The sequence below is a fragment of the Miniopterus natalensis genome, chromosome 3, assembly GCF_054644295.1.
Source record: "Miniopterus natalensis isolate mMinNat1 chromosome 3, mMinNat1.hap1, whole genome shotgun sequence".
NCBI lineage: Eukaryota > Metazoa > Chordata > Mammalia > Chiroptera > Miniopteridae > Miniopterus > Miniopterus natalensis.
In genome coordinates this window covers 100,845,443-100,862,320 of record NC_142083.1, presented here as the reverse complement: position 1 = coordinate 100,862,320, position 16,878 = coordinate 100,845,443, and the positions used below count along the sequence as shown (strand labels likewise).

The 16,878-nt window shown below is 41.7% G+C and overlaps 1 protein-coding gene across 1 annotated transcript in view; it reads left to right on the top strand.

Moving 5' to 3' along the window:
• USP31 (ubiquitin specific peptidase 31) overlaps positions 1 to 16,878 on the top strand; it is a 60,465-nt gene that overhangs the window by 27,676 nt on the left and 15,911 nt on the right. Inside the window, exons 6-11 of the mRNA XM_016222698.2 lie at positions 825 to 969; positions 7,765 to 7,942; positions 10,228 to 10,339; positions 10,925 to 11,019; positions 12,981 to 13,058; positions 13,630 to 13,759. Coding sequence (XP_016078184.2) covers positions 825 to 969; positions 7,765 to 7,942; positions 10,228 to 10,339; positions 10,925 to 11,019; positions 12,981 to 13,058; positions 13,630 to 13,759 — 738 coding nt within the window. The remainder of the gene's footprint in view (positions 1 to 824; positions 970 to 7,764; positions 7,943 to 10,227; positions 10,340 to 10,924; positions 11,020 to 12,980; positions 13,059 to 13,629; positions 13,760 to 16,878) is intronic.

The following is a 16,878-nucleotide window of genomic DNA, read 5'->3' as shown; positions in this document are numbered from 1 at the left end:
AGTCTCTAAATGTCTCCATTGTTTTTACCCATCTTTTTTTTCTTTTACTGTGTAATACTCAACCATTTCAGAAACAAAACCTAGAAAGTATCTCATATTAAGTATCTTATTAGAACTAGGGGTTACTAACTTTAATATTATGCTGTAGATTCATTCCTGTTTTTTCCTGTGCATATACTACATTTATTATTTTATAAAAATGAACTCACATTGTTCTTTACCTCGCTTCTTATTTATTTAGGAGATTTTTCCATGTTAGTGCAAATATTTGTAGCTCATTCTTTGTAATAGCTTTATAATTCCAGTAGGGCTCTACTATATTTAACTAGTTCCTGTTGTTGGACATTTGAGTTGATTTCAGTTTTTCCTAATACAAATATTGATGGTTATTTGAGATTTTTTAACCTGGAAAGAAAATTTAATGATGTAGGAGTTAGTCTTGGAGTCAGATGTGGACTCTGACCTTGCCATGAGAGCGAATAGTTGAATAGCCTCAGGCACGTCACTCTCCCTTCTCTTCAGTTTCTTCCCCTGTGAAACAAGGGGATACACTCTGATCTCCTGGGCCTCTTCTCCACCAGAGCTCAGAGGAGCTCTGGATTTAGTGCCATAACATTCTGAGAACAGAGTATACTGCTCTTCAGTTACAGAGAATGTTGTGCTTCCAAGATTCCCTTATTAAAGGCAAATAGTACGGGCCCTGTGACATGGCAGAGACCTCACAGGTTAGGTCCTGGTGGTCTGGGGAAGCTCATGGAGAATTAGAAGACCCATTCATGTTGGCTTCCTGCTTATCTAGCTATTGACATTTTCCCCATTTTTAGATTGTATTAACAGAAATGTACTATGATGGGTTCCACCGTTCCTTTTGTGACACAGACGACCTGGAAACAGTCCACGAAAGCGACTGCATTTTTGCCTTTGAGACTCCAGAAATATTCAGGCCTGAAGGAATTCTCAGTCAGAGAGGTAAATGAGTATCTCTTTCCATAATGCCACATAATAGGTTTGTGGGTCAACCACTGTCTGCCCTGTTAGATGTCTGTTATATGATGGCATAATTTTTTAAATTGTGGTAAAATACGCATAACACATTTTTTTATAATGGTATAAATTTTTGGTAACATATTTTCCTGGAAGAGGGCAGTTCTTAATGCTTTAGGCAAGGATATTTCCTTAATTCCTAACATTTCTCCCTTAAGTGACTTCTTTGGCATCTTATGACAACACTCAATTTATTTATTCAGTGCTATAAAAATTTTTTTCCTATTTTGCTTACCAGTTCTGATGCTCAGTTTCCAAATTCTAAAATCTTTAATGTAGAAACATTTTCTTGATACTTGTTTTAAGAAATCTGACACAAACATGTCGCATGCTTTTAACTTTCTCTATTTGCTGAGAATTTATTTCCCCATCTTCTATCTCATTAGCTTCCCCTTTGTCTCCTCAAGAACCCCTGTCCCCCCACCACCCATCCCTCCTGCCCCAGTCCTAAGCAATCACTTTCTATCTCTATACATTTCCCTCATCTAGACATGGAGTTATATAGCATGTGGCCTTTTGTGACTTAGAGTTATGTTTCAAGGCTCATCCATGTTGCAGTGTGTATCAGCCCTTCAGTCCTTCTTTCCTCTTTTATGGCTGAATGTTATTCCATTTTATGTATATACCACATTTTGTCCATTTATCCGTTGATAGGCATTTGGGTTGTTTCTACCTTTTGGCCATTATGAAGTAGTGCTGCTGTGACCATTCATGTATAAATATTTGTTTTAATAACCTGTTTTCATTTCTTTTGGAGTATATACCTAGGAGTGGAAATGGAGGTTGTATGGTAATTCTCACAGCAGCTGCATTATTTTTATTTATACCAATAATATATGAGGGTTACAGTTTCTCCCTGTTCTTGCCAACATTTTTGTTTCCTGTTTTTTGATTATGACTATCCTAGTGGGTGTGAGGCGGTATCTCATTGCGGTTTTTATTTGCATTTTCCTAATGATATATGATACTGATCATCTTTTCATGTGGTTGTTGGCCATTTATATATCTTCTTTAGAGAAATGTCTATTCAAGTCCTTTCTCTATTTTAAATTGGGTTATCTTTTCGTTGTTGAGTTTTAAGAGTTCTTTATATATGTTGAATACAACACCCTTATCAGATATATGATTGCAGGTATTTTCTCCCATTCTGTGGGCTTTTTACTTTTTTTATAGTGTCTTTTCTTTTTTTAAAAAAAAATTATTTTAAATTTACAGTTGCTGTACAATGTTATATTAGTTTCAGGTGTACGATGCCGTGATTAGACATTGTATAACTCATGAAGTGATCACCTCAAGAAATCTAGTACCCATCTGACACCATATATAGTTCTTACAATATTGTTGACTGTATTCCTGTGCTGTACTTTATATCCCCATGACTATTTCGTAACTACCAACTATATCTGTAAATCTCTTCATCTTTTTCACCCATCCCCTCGCCCCAACACCTCTCTCATCTACCAGCCATCAAAATGTTCTCCATATTTATGAGTCTTCCTGTTCTGCATGTTTGTTTTTGTTTTTTAAATTCCATATATAAGTGAAATTATCTGGCATTTTCTCTGTCTGACTTATTTCACTTACCATAGTATCCTCTAGGTCCATTCATGTTGTTGCAGATGGCAAGGTTTCATTCTTTTTTTATGGCTGAATTACATTCCATGTGTACTGCCTCTTTTTTTTTTTTGTCCTCACCCGAGGATATTTTTTTCCGTTGATTTTTAGAGAGTGGAAGGGAGGTGGGGAGAGAGCGAAAGAAACATCGATGTGAGAGAGACACATCGATTGGTTGCTTCCTGCACGCACCCCAACGGGGCTGGGGATTGAACCTGCAACCCATGTATGTGCCCATGACTGGGAATCAAACCCATGACCCTTTGGTGTGTGGACTGATGCTCTAATCAGCCACACAGGCCAGGACTGTACCACCTCTTTATCCATTCGTCTACTTGCTTATGGACACTTAGGTTGCTGCCATATCTTGGCTATTGTAAATAATTCTGCAGTGAACATAGGGATGCATATTTCTTTTTGACTTAGTCTTTTGGATTTCTTCAGATAAATACTCAGAAGTGGAATTGCTAGGTCCTTCTTTGTCTCTTGTTATAGCCTTTGTTTTAAAGTCTGTTTTGTCTGGTATAAGTATTGCTACCCCAGCTCTTTTGTTTGTTTTTTACCATTTTCAATTCGTGTGTTTTTTGATCTGAAATGTCCCTTTTAGACAGCATATGTAAGGATCTTGTTTTGTTAACCATTCAGTCAATGTATGTCTTTTGATTGGAGCACTTAATCCATTTGCATTTAAAGTAATTATTGATAGACATGTATTTATTGCCATTTTATTATTCATATATTTGATCTTTCTTCTTCCTCTAAAGAGGACTTTGCAACGTTTCATGTAGTACTGGTTTGGGCATGGTGAACTCCGTTAGCTTTTCTTGTCTGGGAAGCTCTGTATCTGACCTTTGATTCTAAATGACAGCTTTGCTGGGTAGAGTAATCTTGGCTGATAGCCCTTGCTTTTCATCACTTTGAATATTTCTTGTCACTCCCTTCTAGCCTGCAAAATTTCTATTGAGAAATCAGCTCTGTGTTATGGGCACTCCGTTGTAGGTAACTAACTGCTTTTCTCTTGCTGCTTTTAAGATTCTCTCTTTGTCTTTAACCTTTGGCATTTTAATTATGATGTGTCTTGGTGTGGGCCTCTTTGGGTTCCTCTTGTTTGGAGGACTCTTGTGCTTCCTGAACTTGTAAGTCTATTTCCTTCACCAGGTTAGGGAAGTTTTTTGTCATTCTTTTTTGAAATAGGTTTTCAATTTCTTGCTCCCTCTCTTCTTCTTTCAGCATCCCCATGATGGCGGTACACTTGAAGTCCCAGAGGCTTCTTACACTATTATCGTTTTTTTGGATTCTTTTTTTTTTTTTTGCTGTTTTGATTGTTTTTTGCCTCCTTAATCTTCCAAATCGCTGATTTGATTCTCTGCTTCATTTACTCTGCCGTTGATTCCATGTAACTTATTTTTCATTTCACTTAGTGTAGCCTTCATTTCTGACAGTTTTTTTTTTTTTTATGGTTTCCATGTCCTTTTTTATGCTTTTGAAGTTCTCACTAAGTTCCTTGAACATCCTTATAACCATTGCTTTGAACTCAGTATCTGGTAGTTTGCTTACCACCATTTCATTTAGCTTTTTTCCTGGAGAGTTCTCCTCTTTTTTCATTTGGGACCTGTTTCTTTGTCTCCTCATTTTGGTTGCTTCCCTGTGTTTGTTTCTGTGTATTAGGTAGAGCTGCTACATGTCCTGGACTTAGTAGAGTCGCCTTATGTAGGAGGCCTTCTGTAGGGCCCAGTGGCACAGCCTCCCCAGTCACCTGAGCTGGTTGTGTCAGGTGCTTCCTCTGTTTTGGCTGTGTGCACCCTCCTGTAGTAGTTGAGTCTTGATTGCTGTTGGCACATCTCTGGAAGGGATTGATCCCCAGGTCTATAAGCTGTCAGGACTGGCTCAGACTACAGCAAAGGAGCTGCTGTGCAGGGGCCAACCCCATGGAGCAGGACTTGCTTCAGTGGGGCTTTGGTGCCAGCTGAGTCTGCTGCTTGAGTGGGTTGCTCATGAAGGTTGGTCGGGTTGCAATCCAGCATGGTCTGAAGCTGGGTGCATTGTCTCTGGGGCTTCCTGGGAGGTGTAAGGTGAGCCACAACCTGTGCCCTGTCCGGGGCCACCCTATATGAGCTACAGAGTGATCTGCAGGTGGCTGCTACTTGTACTGGGCTTGGAGGTGCTCAGGAAAGGCCAAGCTATGAACCAAGGCCAACTGCTGTGAATGCCAGGCCAGGGGTCGCTTAGTGAGAGGTATAGGGCATTCTGAGGCCAGATGCTGCTTGTTTGAGAGATTTTAGGAAAGTCTGACCATGAGCCAAGAGAGGCCGTTTGTATGGAAAAGCCACTGAAAGCGGCTCTGGTGGGCCCTAAAGTTGGGTAGTGTGGGGTTTCAGGGAATCACCAGGTTGGCGTGAACAGTGTTAGTCAAGTTGATGAAGACTCAAATATGGTGCTCAGTGGCCTCTGCCAGCCCTTCTTTCTGGGAGAAAGCTGCCCCTCCAGCTCTTGCCCCGATGTCACACACTTCAGTACCTTCCCATTGTCCCTGGTGCTTTTCGAGCTGCTGTCCCAACTCTGAAGCTCAGAGTGAATGAGTCTGATTACATCTGTGCAGGGGCCCTTTAATAGGAATGCCTGGGACTCCAGCAGCCCTCCTTTTCACTTAGCCACACTCTCGTTTCTACAGCCTGAAGTTATGGGAACTTCTCTTCCCAGCACTGAAACCCTGGCTGACCCCTTGCTCCTTAGAGATCTGCAGCCAGGATATACCTCCCGGTTTTTAACCACTACATGTGGGCTTAAGACCAGCCTGTTCTGTGTCTCAGGCCCTCCTACCAGTCTCATTGTGGATTCTTTTTTACATCCTTACTTCTAGGACTTCTGTTCAGCTAGATTTCAGGTGTTCTGAATGGATAGTATCTTTTGATGCATAAAAGTCCTTAATTTTGGTGAAGTCTGATTTATTTTGTTGTTGCTTGTGCTTTTGTTGTCCCATTGCCAAATTCAAGTCCATGAAGATTTACTAAGTCCTTGTGTTTGCTTCTAGAATTTTTATAGTTTTAGCTCTTACATTTATGTCTTTGATCCATTTTGAGTTAATATTTGTGTATGGTGTGAGGTAGGGGCCCAGTTACTTCCTTTTGCATGTAAATATCAAGTTATCTCAGCACCGTTTGTTGAAGAGACTATTCTTTCCTCCTTGGATGGTCTTGGTGCCCTTGTCAAAAGTCCTTCTTTTAGAACCTTTTTTCTTTTACTTCCTACTTCTAGAGGTCTCTGGTGCCTCTAGTTTTTGACCCTTTTGGTAACTGTATGTACTGAGTTGGTCTTTTCCCCACTCTTAGCTTTGGATTCAGTTTTCTCTGGTCTACTCCTGTTAACATCATTTTCTAAGACAGTCTGTTATTTCAGTTTTCATTATTATTTGACCCAGGAGTGCTCTTGTTTGTTTTCCAGTTGTTATGTTCTCATGTATGTGCATTTGTGTATTTAAATTGCCTTCTAATTTTAATTGCATCACAGTAAAAATACCCAAATCACGTTGTCCAGAAGTGTTTCCTCATTTCCCCAATTCCTTCCTGCAGACTCATTCCTGCCCTTCCATGCTTCAGCTGTAGCTTCTGCTAATCTCTGGACTAGAATGTTGTGTGGAGATTATCTGTTTTCTCCTGTGTCTGTCCCACCATACTGTGAATTCTCTGCAGTTGGGACTACATTTTGTCTCACCTTTCTGTACCCAGCAGTTGAATATAGTTCCTAATACACAGCAAGAACCCAATTAGTGTTTGTTCAACTGAAAATTACCCCAGTCCCCATTCACACCCCAACTACTCAGGGTTAACACTAAGTTTCTATTTGTAAGTGAATTGTATTGAGGCCCAAGGCTCTCATATTCTAGCCAGAGAGTGCCTTTATTGGAAGAATATACCACTTTGTGAGTATGTGTTAGCCTTTGTTGTAAAGGCCTTATACTATTTGGTTCAGTGTGTATGAGGCTACTACTTTCCCCAGTTTACAAATGAGGGAGGAGATAGGTGAGGGGTCACACAGCTGGTGGTAACTGGGCCTGCACTTTGAATGCGGAGCTGACCTCTCTGCAGTTGATGGGTATCCCCTCATCTCACTAGGAATCCTGATCACTTTTAGCAGAACAGGTTTTCCCAGCTTGCTTCTGCTGAGGGCGTGGGAAATTAGGCCATTCGTTGTCTCAGACTTCTGTTATTTTTATTTTCTCATACCAAAGTTTAAAATGGTTAGGAACTGAAATCTGCTCTTTTGTGATTTCTTCATGGTGTTCTACCTTGAAAAGTTTTCTTTCCTCTAATAGCTTGATGAAAATTCAGTGTTTCCTTATTTCTAGTTTCTGTGTTCTTTATTGTAAAATGTTAATTTATCTAGAATTTATTTTGGTGTTAACTATGTATTCATCATTTTTAATCCTTACCTGAGGATTTTTTTAATTTTTAAAGAAAGGAAGAGAGGGAGGGGGGGAGAGAGAGAGAGAACCATCTATGTGAGAGGGAAAGAGACATCAATATGAGAGAGAGAGAGAGAGAGAGAGAGAGAGAGAAACACTGATGTGAGAGAGCAATCGATTGGTTGCCTCTTGTACATGTCCCAACCAGGGATTGAACGCACAGCCTTTTGGTGTACAGAACGATGCTCCAGTTAGCTGAGCCACCCGGCCAGGAAAAATGTAGTTTCTTATAAGCCTAGCTCTTAAATCAGGGAGAAGAAATGGCAATGGCATACTGAAGATGGTTTCACTTGTATTAACCTTTATTTTTATTTTTTAAAAAGTTTATCTGGTTGCTGATTGTATGGCCACACGTTACATTTGTCCTGGTGAATCATCTCTGTAGGCTTGCCCTTCTCACACTGGACCTGTTGGTTTAATTTTTAATTTCTGACAGGTAAGGCCAGTTTAAATAATGATGCTGAAGAAATTATCTGATTGGCTCCATGAGTCATCCAAAAGTAGATCATTTGTTCCTTCCTTCAGTTGCAGTTTAAATTGTATAATGACAACTTCTTAATTTCTCTATTGGGTAAATTACTTTGTAATGAATGAATGAAAGAATTTTAAGGAGATGAAATAAGTTGTTTTTTATTTTATTTCAGGAATACATTTGAACAATAATCTGAACCACTTAACATTTGGCCTGGACCATCCTAGACTGCCTTCTGCACACACAGCAGCAAAGCAGGGGAAAGTGGAGCTGCCTGCGACGAGAGCAGGGAGCGACAAGATTGTCCTGCTCGTGTGCAACCGTGCCTGCACGGGGCAACAGGGAAAGAGGTGCAACCAGCTTCTTGTCTAGCAACTGCGGAGGCTTGAAAAGTCTAATGTTTTCAGAAGAGGGATTAAAACATCCTTACTTTTAGTAGTTAATTTTCCATTCTGATATTTAGAAAGAATATGTGTATAAGTTGACCTGATTTGAGGCATTGGTGGGAGAAGATAAAATTAAGATGATAGAATCTGAGTGAGAAAGGCTCTTCAAGCTCATGTCATTTTTAAAGGCTCCTGTCATGTGTCCATTTCCAGCTGAAGCTCCTCCAGCGGCTCCAGACCTATACATCTACACCTAGCCACTTTCTTAACAGCTTTTTTAAAAAAAATTCTTAACAAACATACTTGGATGGTATGTACACCACAATCTTAGGTTCCAGACTGACTCCGTTCTCTCTCCCTGCACACCTGGCCCTCCAGTGTTTCTGTCTGCAGTTGTTCCACTATTCATTCAGCCACATAAGCCAGAAAGCTGGGAGTTGGAATCTCTCAGGTCTTTTTCCCTCTGTAAGAACCTGCAGGAGTTTCAGACTGTCTTTTAAAGTAGCCTTATCACAGTAGTGATGTCACCTGAGTCATAACAAGCAGGATGTGAACCTGTTTAGGGAGGAAGGGACTTGGTGTTTCTAATATTTGTCAGAGTAGCGTTTATATTAGCCTTTTAAAATGCTGCTTTGAAATAGGTTCCTTTTTAAAAGATGGTAAGTAGCATAAATGTAAAATGTGTTGATTTGTATATTTATGATGCTCATTAACAAGCACTGCAGTGTTCACAGTGTGTTGGGCACTGTTCTAAACACTGGGCTACAGCAGCAGACACACAGGATCTGCTTCCTATGGAGCTAGCACCCTCATTAGGAGTGGCTATGAATGAGTAGCACATTTCCCTTCAGTTCTTTCCACTTGAAGATTTTAAAACTGGCTGGGATGATAGTGTGCTGGGGTTAGGGGCACTGCAGACAGCGTTAGAGAGGGAGGTCAGGAGGTCAGGGAGGGCTTTCTCCAGGAGGTGGCACCTGAGCCTAGTGAGGGAAGTGGTGAGCTGTGTGAGCCTCTGGGGAACAGGCTCTCATGAAGAGGGGACTTTGAGTACAAATACACTGAGCCTAGAAGGAGCGTGGAATATTTAAGGGACAAAAGGGAAGGGATGCTAGTCTCTTAGAAGACATTGTCATGAAAAATGTGGCCAGATGGTTTACATGTGCTTGTAACTTCACATCACCGTTGTTTTAGGTGAACAGTGAACAGTGAACAGCTAGGTTCACTGTTGAGTGCCTCTGTGAGTGAAGTTTTCTTTAGGTGCTGGCTTTCTTGGTGATGTCAGCATCTCTGCTTTGGCCTGAGTCAGGGTTTATCTGGGTCCTCACTCATTCACTCAGCATCTGCCATTTTCTAGGCATTGCGGTTGGGCTAGTGAGATAACTAAGTCACAGTTCTTTCCACCAGATAACCTCACAGTGCGTTGGAGGCAGAGGAACAGTCAGGCAAGGCAGTGTTAGTGCTGTGGTGCAGAGAGCACGGAGCACACTGGCAGGGTGCTTCCTGTAGCAGGATCTCTCTCCTGGGTCTGGACATGGGAGAGTAGGACCTGGCCCAGAAGCCCGGCAGTGCTTTCCAGGCTGAAGGAACTGGCTGAACAAAGACCTGGGTGTGTGAGTTGGACACATTCAGGGCACACAACAAGTAGGTCTGAATAGCTGGAGCTTGGGGCGAGGGAGGCCAGGCCAGTGGTTCTTCACCTTGGCTGCAGCCTTGTTTAAAGCTCCCTGGGTGATGTCAGTCTGCAGCCTCAGCTGAGAACCATGGCGCTGCCTTTGATTCTCCAACACCTGACAGCCCAGCACTGGCAGGGGCCACATGGCTTCTCCCTGGGGCTAGGCCCTGACTTTCAGAGTCACTTGCTTGCCAGTGCCTCCCTTGTTGTCAGACTATCAGGGCCTGGCTGCCTGCCTGCTGGACCTTCCAGTCTTGTCTGGCCCTCTGGCAATAACCCCATGCTGTCCACTCCCACCGTCTTTCCTCCTCATGTCCATTGATCCTGTCCTCTTGCTACCTAATATCCTAGCATTCATGCTCCCCCAGAAGCCATTTTGGTGCATGAGCTATTACATTTCTTTTAGAAATCTCAGCTTCTCTTCTGACTTTTTCATCCACTTACGAGAGTTACTATTAAATTTCCTGTTTGTTTTATTTTGAGAACAATCCCAAAACCAATTATATAGCGATTCCATTTAAGAAGGTCATGAGTAAGGAATTGCTTAACTCAAGGTGATTGAAATGTTGTATGTTAGGTTTGGACTGCCCTTTGTGCTGCACTTGGAGAAGACAATAGCCTGGGACCTGCTGCAGAAGGAAATCTTGGAGAAGATGAAATACTTCCTGAGGCCCACAGTTTGCATTCAGGTGTGTGTGCTCTGGTACTCTGGCCCAGCATGCATGCGTACCAGTGAAGAAACAGCGTTTCAGGGAAGTAGGAGTGCAGGCCTCTGCCTTAGGGAACACACACCGAGCTGGAGTGTTGGGAAGCCCTGGTGCAGAGCTGTTCAGTAGAACTGGCTATGGCCAGATTTCCGAGACTGAGGGCTTAGCCTCATTCTATGTAGTGATCTGGGTACTGCAAGGTTTCCCTTTCTAAGATTTGTCTAATAATGTTTAGCACATGATTGCCTTGGAGAGACTTTGTGGAACATTTCTCTGTATATTTTCAAAAGTAGGATTTCGGTGTTAAGGTAGCCACTGGAAATTTACGTTGTTAACGTTCCACTAAAGCCACATATTTCCTGTCTTGTATTACACATATTTGATGTGTAAATTGCATTTGGTAAATCATATTTAAAGTGTATTAGAGTGACTTGACAACCTAACAACATTATGGAGGAGCATTTTGCAAAAGTTTGCTTCCCCTCTAACCTGGTTTGGAAACAGCACTGTGAAGCAGATGCCCTTGCGGAGAAATCCAGCCTAATTCTCCTTCACCGTGTGATGCAGGTGTGTCCGTTCAGTCTGCGTGTGGTCAGTGTGGTGGGAATTACATACTTGCTGCCCCAGGAAGAGCAGCCGCTGTGCCACCCAACAGTAGAAAGGTAAAAACATCACCTTCTAGACCTTCACGTGTGCTCATGTGTGATTTCTAGTGATGGCTGGCATGGTTTCCACACAGTGTGGCACGTTCTTTAGGCTCATTTAGAAATTAAGTACTTACTTTACTTTTGATTCATATTAGGATATGACATGTTTTAGGACCCTTTTTGAAATCAGAAAAGCCTGGAGTACTCATGTTAAGAAGGCAAATTACCATATATCCAGGACTGCAGATACGTGACACTTTCATATTCAACAAGATTGATGTTTCCCAAAGTAGAATTCTAGTCATACCACTTCTCTCCTTGAAATCCTTGCATGGTAGCCTGTATTTTAAAAGACAAAGTGCAGCCCGGCTGGGCATGGCTCAACCTTTGAACGTCGACCTAGGATCCAGGCGATCGGGGTTCGATTCCCGGTCAGGGCACATGCCCGGGTTGTGGGCTCGATCAATGACTCTCTCATCATTGATGTTTCTATCTCTCTCTCTCTCCCTCTCCTTTCCTCTCTCTGAAATCAATATAGATATATTAAAAAAAAAAAAAAAAAGACAAAGTGCAGGTTCCACAGTACATGACACCTTTCCATTTGAACCCTGACTACTTCCCTCCTCCTGTCAGGCCTTGCTTGCTCTTTTCCCACCATCCTAAACCTTCAGCAGTGGCGGAGTACTGAGTGTTGGATACACAGTAGTTTCATGTGTTGACAATATCTTTCCTCTGAGCCTTTTCTCACACTGTCCATCCTTTCCCCCTGTTCAAATTATTCACTGCACTGTGTTTCCCCTGTGCTTTCTACACACGTCTAATATTACAATACTTCACTGTATTGAAATAAGAGATCTATGCATATATGTGCACTGTTCATACATGATACATAAATATAAAAACTCACATTACTGTTTTTTTTGTTGTTGTTAATCCTCACCTGAGGATATTTTTTCCATTGATTTTTCAGAGACTGGAGGGAGAGAGGGAAGGAGAGAGAGAGAGAGAAACATTGATGTAAGTGAGACGCATCGGTTGGTTGCCTCTTGCACACGCCCCTATGGGGGCTGGGGATCGAGCCTGCAACCAAGGTACGTTCCCTTGATCAGAAATCGAACCCATGACCCTTTGATCCTCAGGCCGACATTAGCTGCTGAGCAACACCGGCTAGGGCCACGTAACTGTTTATTATAATGATTTTTTCAACAAATGTAGTGCCTGCATTTCTGGATTCCAAAACGTCTACAACCTAGGTAGGTGCCCTGACCAGGAATTGAACCCTCCATCTTTTGGTGTGTGAGACAGTGCTCCAACCAGCTGAACCACACCGGCCAGGTCACAGTCACTATTTGGTTTTAGAGATGAGAGTTAATAGATGAGATAACGCTTCATTCAGAACATTGCAAAGCATAAGAAAATTAGATGAGTAATATTGACTCTTAATCCTGAGTTTCTCAGGAGATTGGAGTGAGCCAAGACAATCAGTGGGCTTTTATGAAGGAAGGAGGTGGAACTGGAGCAGGCCTAGCAGAAGTTCAGGTTGGCACAGAGCCCAAGGACAGGCATGGATTATGGGGAGAGGGGTGGGGCGCAGGAGCAGACTTTGTTCCCAGAGAGACTGTTGTCCAGTCTCTATTGGGGTTGGTGAGAAATTGGACAAAAAGTTGGAAAGGTCATAAAGAACATCTGAGAGTGATTGTGGATAGCCTTATAAGAGGATTCTAAATTTCTTCCAATCTCTATTTCTATACTGGACATTTTAACTTAAGGTTTTTTTTTAGTCCAGTTGTAACCTACTTATTATATATGAGGTTATTATAATGGTCTCACTAGAAACTTTTTCTAATGGGGAGTGGTGATGAAGATTTTCAGAAATCACGTGATTTCAGATTTCAGATAGGACTATCATTTTTAAGTAAAATCATTTATTTAGAAAATAACATGTACTCCTCCCATCCCTCTTCCCTGTCCTCTAGGGCATTAAAATCTTGTGGACCAGGTGGCACTGCTCACGTGAAATTAGTGGTAGAATGGGACAAGGAGACAAAAGATTTGTGAGTATTTTTTACTTAGTGTTTATAGAATCATTGTTTTAATTATTTTAAAAGTACAACTTTGACCTTTCAAATTAGCTGAAACCCAAATCTCTCTTCTCGTTAGCTATTTAGTGTCTGATGTGTTGCTAATCCTTTATTATTATTTGTTATTTCTCTCCTATACATTCTGTTGTTTGCTGCTAATGAGACAGAAGCTATATATTTATATGTATGTATGTATGTACGTGTATGTGTATATATGTGTATGTGTATATACATATAGATATATTCATTGTAGGTCCAATTACTTTGATTTGTATTACAGGCCCATTAACTCTAGTAAGTTATTCAAAATGCATGCCCTTAGTTACAAAGGACAAGAATATATGAATTAGCGCAGCTCGAGGCCAGTCCCAGAAAAACCAACTCCAAGTGATTTCTTCTTGAAAACAACTTTATAGATAGAGAATGTTCCAAGAACACTGTGGAACGTGGAAAATTACTTACGTCCACACTGTAAAGCTGTGATTGTATTTCGTGTCAGTTTTGCAAGGTATTTTCTGATATGTGCTTCGCCCCCCAATGGCAGCTTGTTTGTAAACACTGAAGATGAATACATCCCTGATGCAGAGAGTGTCCGTCTGCAGAGGGAGCGTCATCATCAGCCTCAGACTTGCACTTTATCGCAGTGTTTCCAACTGTACACCAAAGAGGAGCGGGTAAGAATTCCCTGGGCGTTGCGGGGGTGGGGGTTACGGCAAGGTGATAACGGAGAAACAAGTTACGTCCCAGAAAACTCCCAGGTGTTTTGCATTCACATAGGTTCTGCACACATAATGGGTATCTTAGTGTTATTTTTTTAGGATTTTCACAAGAAATTGTTTAAAGTTTTAGAAAAACTTGATTAATTGAAGTGCTCTAGAAATGAACCTTTGTAGTTAATGTTTTTTCTTTTAATGGTTAATAAATTTATTTTTGGTTTCAATTTACAAATTTTATTATTTTTTTAAATATATCTTTATTGATTTCAGAGAGAGGAAAGGAGAGGGAGAGAGAGAGCTAGAAACATCAATGATGAGAGAGTCATTGATCGAGCCCACAACCCGGGCATGTGCCCTGACCGGGAATAGAACCCTGGTTGCCTGGATCCCAGGTCGACACTCAACCGCTGAGCCACGCCCAGCCGTGCTCAATTTACAAATTTTAAATCATTTTCCTTAGTAACTAGAATAGTGATTCTCAACTTTTTGGTACTGAGAACTTAGGCACAACGACCTATTTAAATTAAAATTAATTATAATTAAATAAAATTAAAAGTTCAGTTTCTTAGTTGCATTAGCCACATTTCAGGTGCTGAGTAGGCATGTGGCTCTCTATTGGACAGTGTAGACATAGACAAAGTTCTTTTGGGCAGTGTTCTTTGGACCACTTAGCACTGTGCTTTGCAGATAGTAGGGACTCAGTAAATATTTGCATGAAAGGGTAGACAGATAGACAGACAAACAAGTCTCTGTGGATGGGTCTCAGGCCTGTGTGATTTTTAAACCTCTCCAGGTTTGTGCACCTTGAGAAACCTTGACTAGAACACTTGCATTTCATCTTGAGTTGATGTTTAGGATCAGAATTTTTATTTTGTTTTATTTTTTTTAATTGATTTTAGAGAGAGAGAGAGAAAGAGAAACATGGATTTGTTGTTCCACTTATTTGTGCATTCATTGGTTGATTCTTGTATGTTTCCTGACCGGGGATCAAACCCACAACCTTGGTATGTCAGGACGATGCTCTTAACCAACTGAGTGACCCAGCCAGGGTCAGATCAGAGTTTTGACTACTGATTGTTACTGTTCACTCTAAGTACATAGGGCAATTTCAGGTGGGAGATGACTTAAAGCTCCTTTCTCTCTGATGGTTGGGTTCTACCAAATTTCAGATAGGTGCTTATTCAGCCAGTTTGTACACCTTTAGTTGTGAGGCGTTTGCCTACATCGGAGACTCACCATTTCCTCTTTGGATATATCTGATGGTGATAGGTCAGCCTGAAATATGTCCCCAGGTCACTGTGACCCACACGTGTTCTCTCGAGTTCATTAAGAACAGTTGAGGACAAATATTTGTCTAACCTTTAAATACTTGAACTGTTTTCCATTTTCTCACTCTTTTCTCCCCCAAGTTGTTCATAGCTAGTTCCTTTAATAATAGGTTTCATAAGACATTTTTTTCAGTTTACATAAAATAGTTAGTTGGTTCTGCATCCTGTTGATTGCTTGCTCTGTGTAGCACCTTATCCTATTTAGCCTTTTTTTGCTTTAATTGATTTGGGAGATGTGTGAAAATGGCACAAACCTTAGAGGTGAGCAGACCTACTAGATGGCAACACTGGTATTCTACAGGACAGCTCACTGATTTACAAGGATGAGTTCAAGCTAGCAGGATCCATTTTGATAGGGATTCATTAATCCAGTAAATGTTTATTGAGTACATACTGTGTGCTAGGTACTGCACTGGGTCCTGGGGATTTGGCCAGGACCAAGACAGACAGCGTTTCTGTCCTCAAACAAGGAAGTGAAGGAAGTGGAGGCCATGGGTAGGAAGGAACTGGCATGGTTGAGAAGTAGAAACAGAGCCAGTGTAACTGGAGCACAGGGATAGAAGAGAGAGGGAAGAGACTCCCTGCTGGTCTTTGAATAATCTTGAGTATCTACTGTGGAGCCTGGCACTCAGTAAGTATACACTGGAATGAGTGAATAAAAGAGGGTTACTTGGGGGGCTCAGTCATTAGGTCCAAAAATAACAATGTAAATGGAGGAGAGGAGGAGCTGTAACTTGGCCAGCAGGAGTCTGTGTGATGATAACTTTGGGGATTGGTTTTCTGCAAGCTCAGTATTGATCAGCAGTGTCGTGGGGGCGTCAGCCACTGTAGGCCTCCTTAAGATTGCTTTAGAAATTGTCCGGAACTCAGATGGTGATGGCACTGCTCTTTTCATTACCTTAAATGTTCCCTGTTAAGACCCCGGCAAACTGGGCACAACCCAAGAGAGCAGATAGGAATTGCGCATCTGGAAATCATGACATGGCTGAGTGTGTTTTGAAGAAGGAGCCTGAAGGACTCGGCCCCTTCACAGACCATCCTGTGGAACATAAGGTGGACTCAATTTTATCTGAAAAGAGAACTTAAAGATTGGAAATTATTGGAAAAGGATTCCGTCTTAACACAGGGAAGAGCTTTGTAAGGGATTGTCTGGTCGGGGAGCTCCTGGTAACAGTTTACAGGAATCAGACAGGTGCTTTAGAGACTGTAATAGTTATTAGACATTATTGCTACATTTTTAGTGGATTGTACAGAAGTATTGTTTGTAATGTATCGTAAATTAAAACACAGATAAACAGCAGTGTGCTCCTTTACCACGAGCACTGGGCTGGATGGCCATGCATGCAGACTGTCACTGTCACACAGATATGCAGTGACCAGATGACAGTTTAGGTCCCTTCCAGTTTAACGTTCTGATTCACTTTCACCCATCCAAGCTTTTCCTGCAGACATGATTGGGCCTCCCTGTCAAAAAAGATCTCCCTCAGTTCTGCTCCCTTCCCAATGGCCATGCCAATCTTCCTCCGCCTCCTTCATGCCTAACTTCACATTAGTGGTCCAAGTGCTTTTCTCTCCCCTCCCAAGCCCTCATCATCCATCTGACCACACTCCTCACTCTGCACTTGACGTTCTCAGTTTACACTTGACAGCCCTCCAGCCTCACTGCTCTTTTTTTGGTTTGCGTGAAAGGGAGTGCTTCCAATTTCCCTGGTTTTCTGACTCTGCATCCTCAGGCTCTGCTGGTTTCTG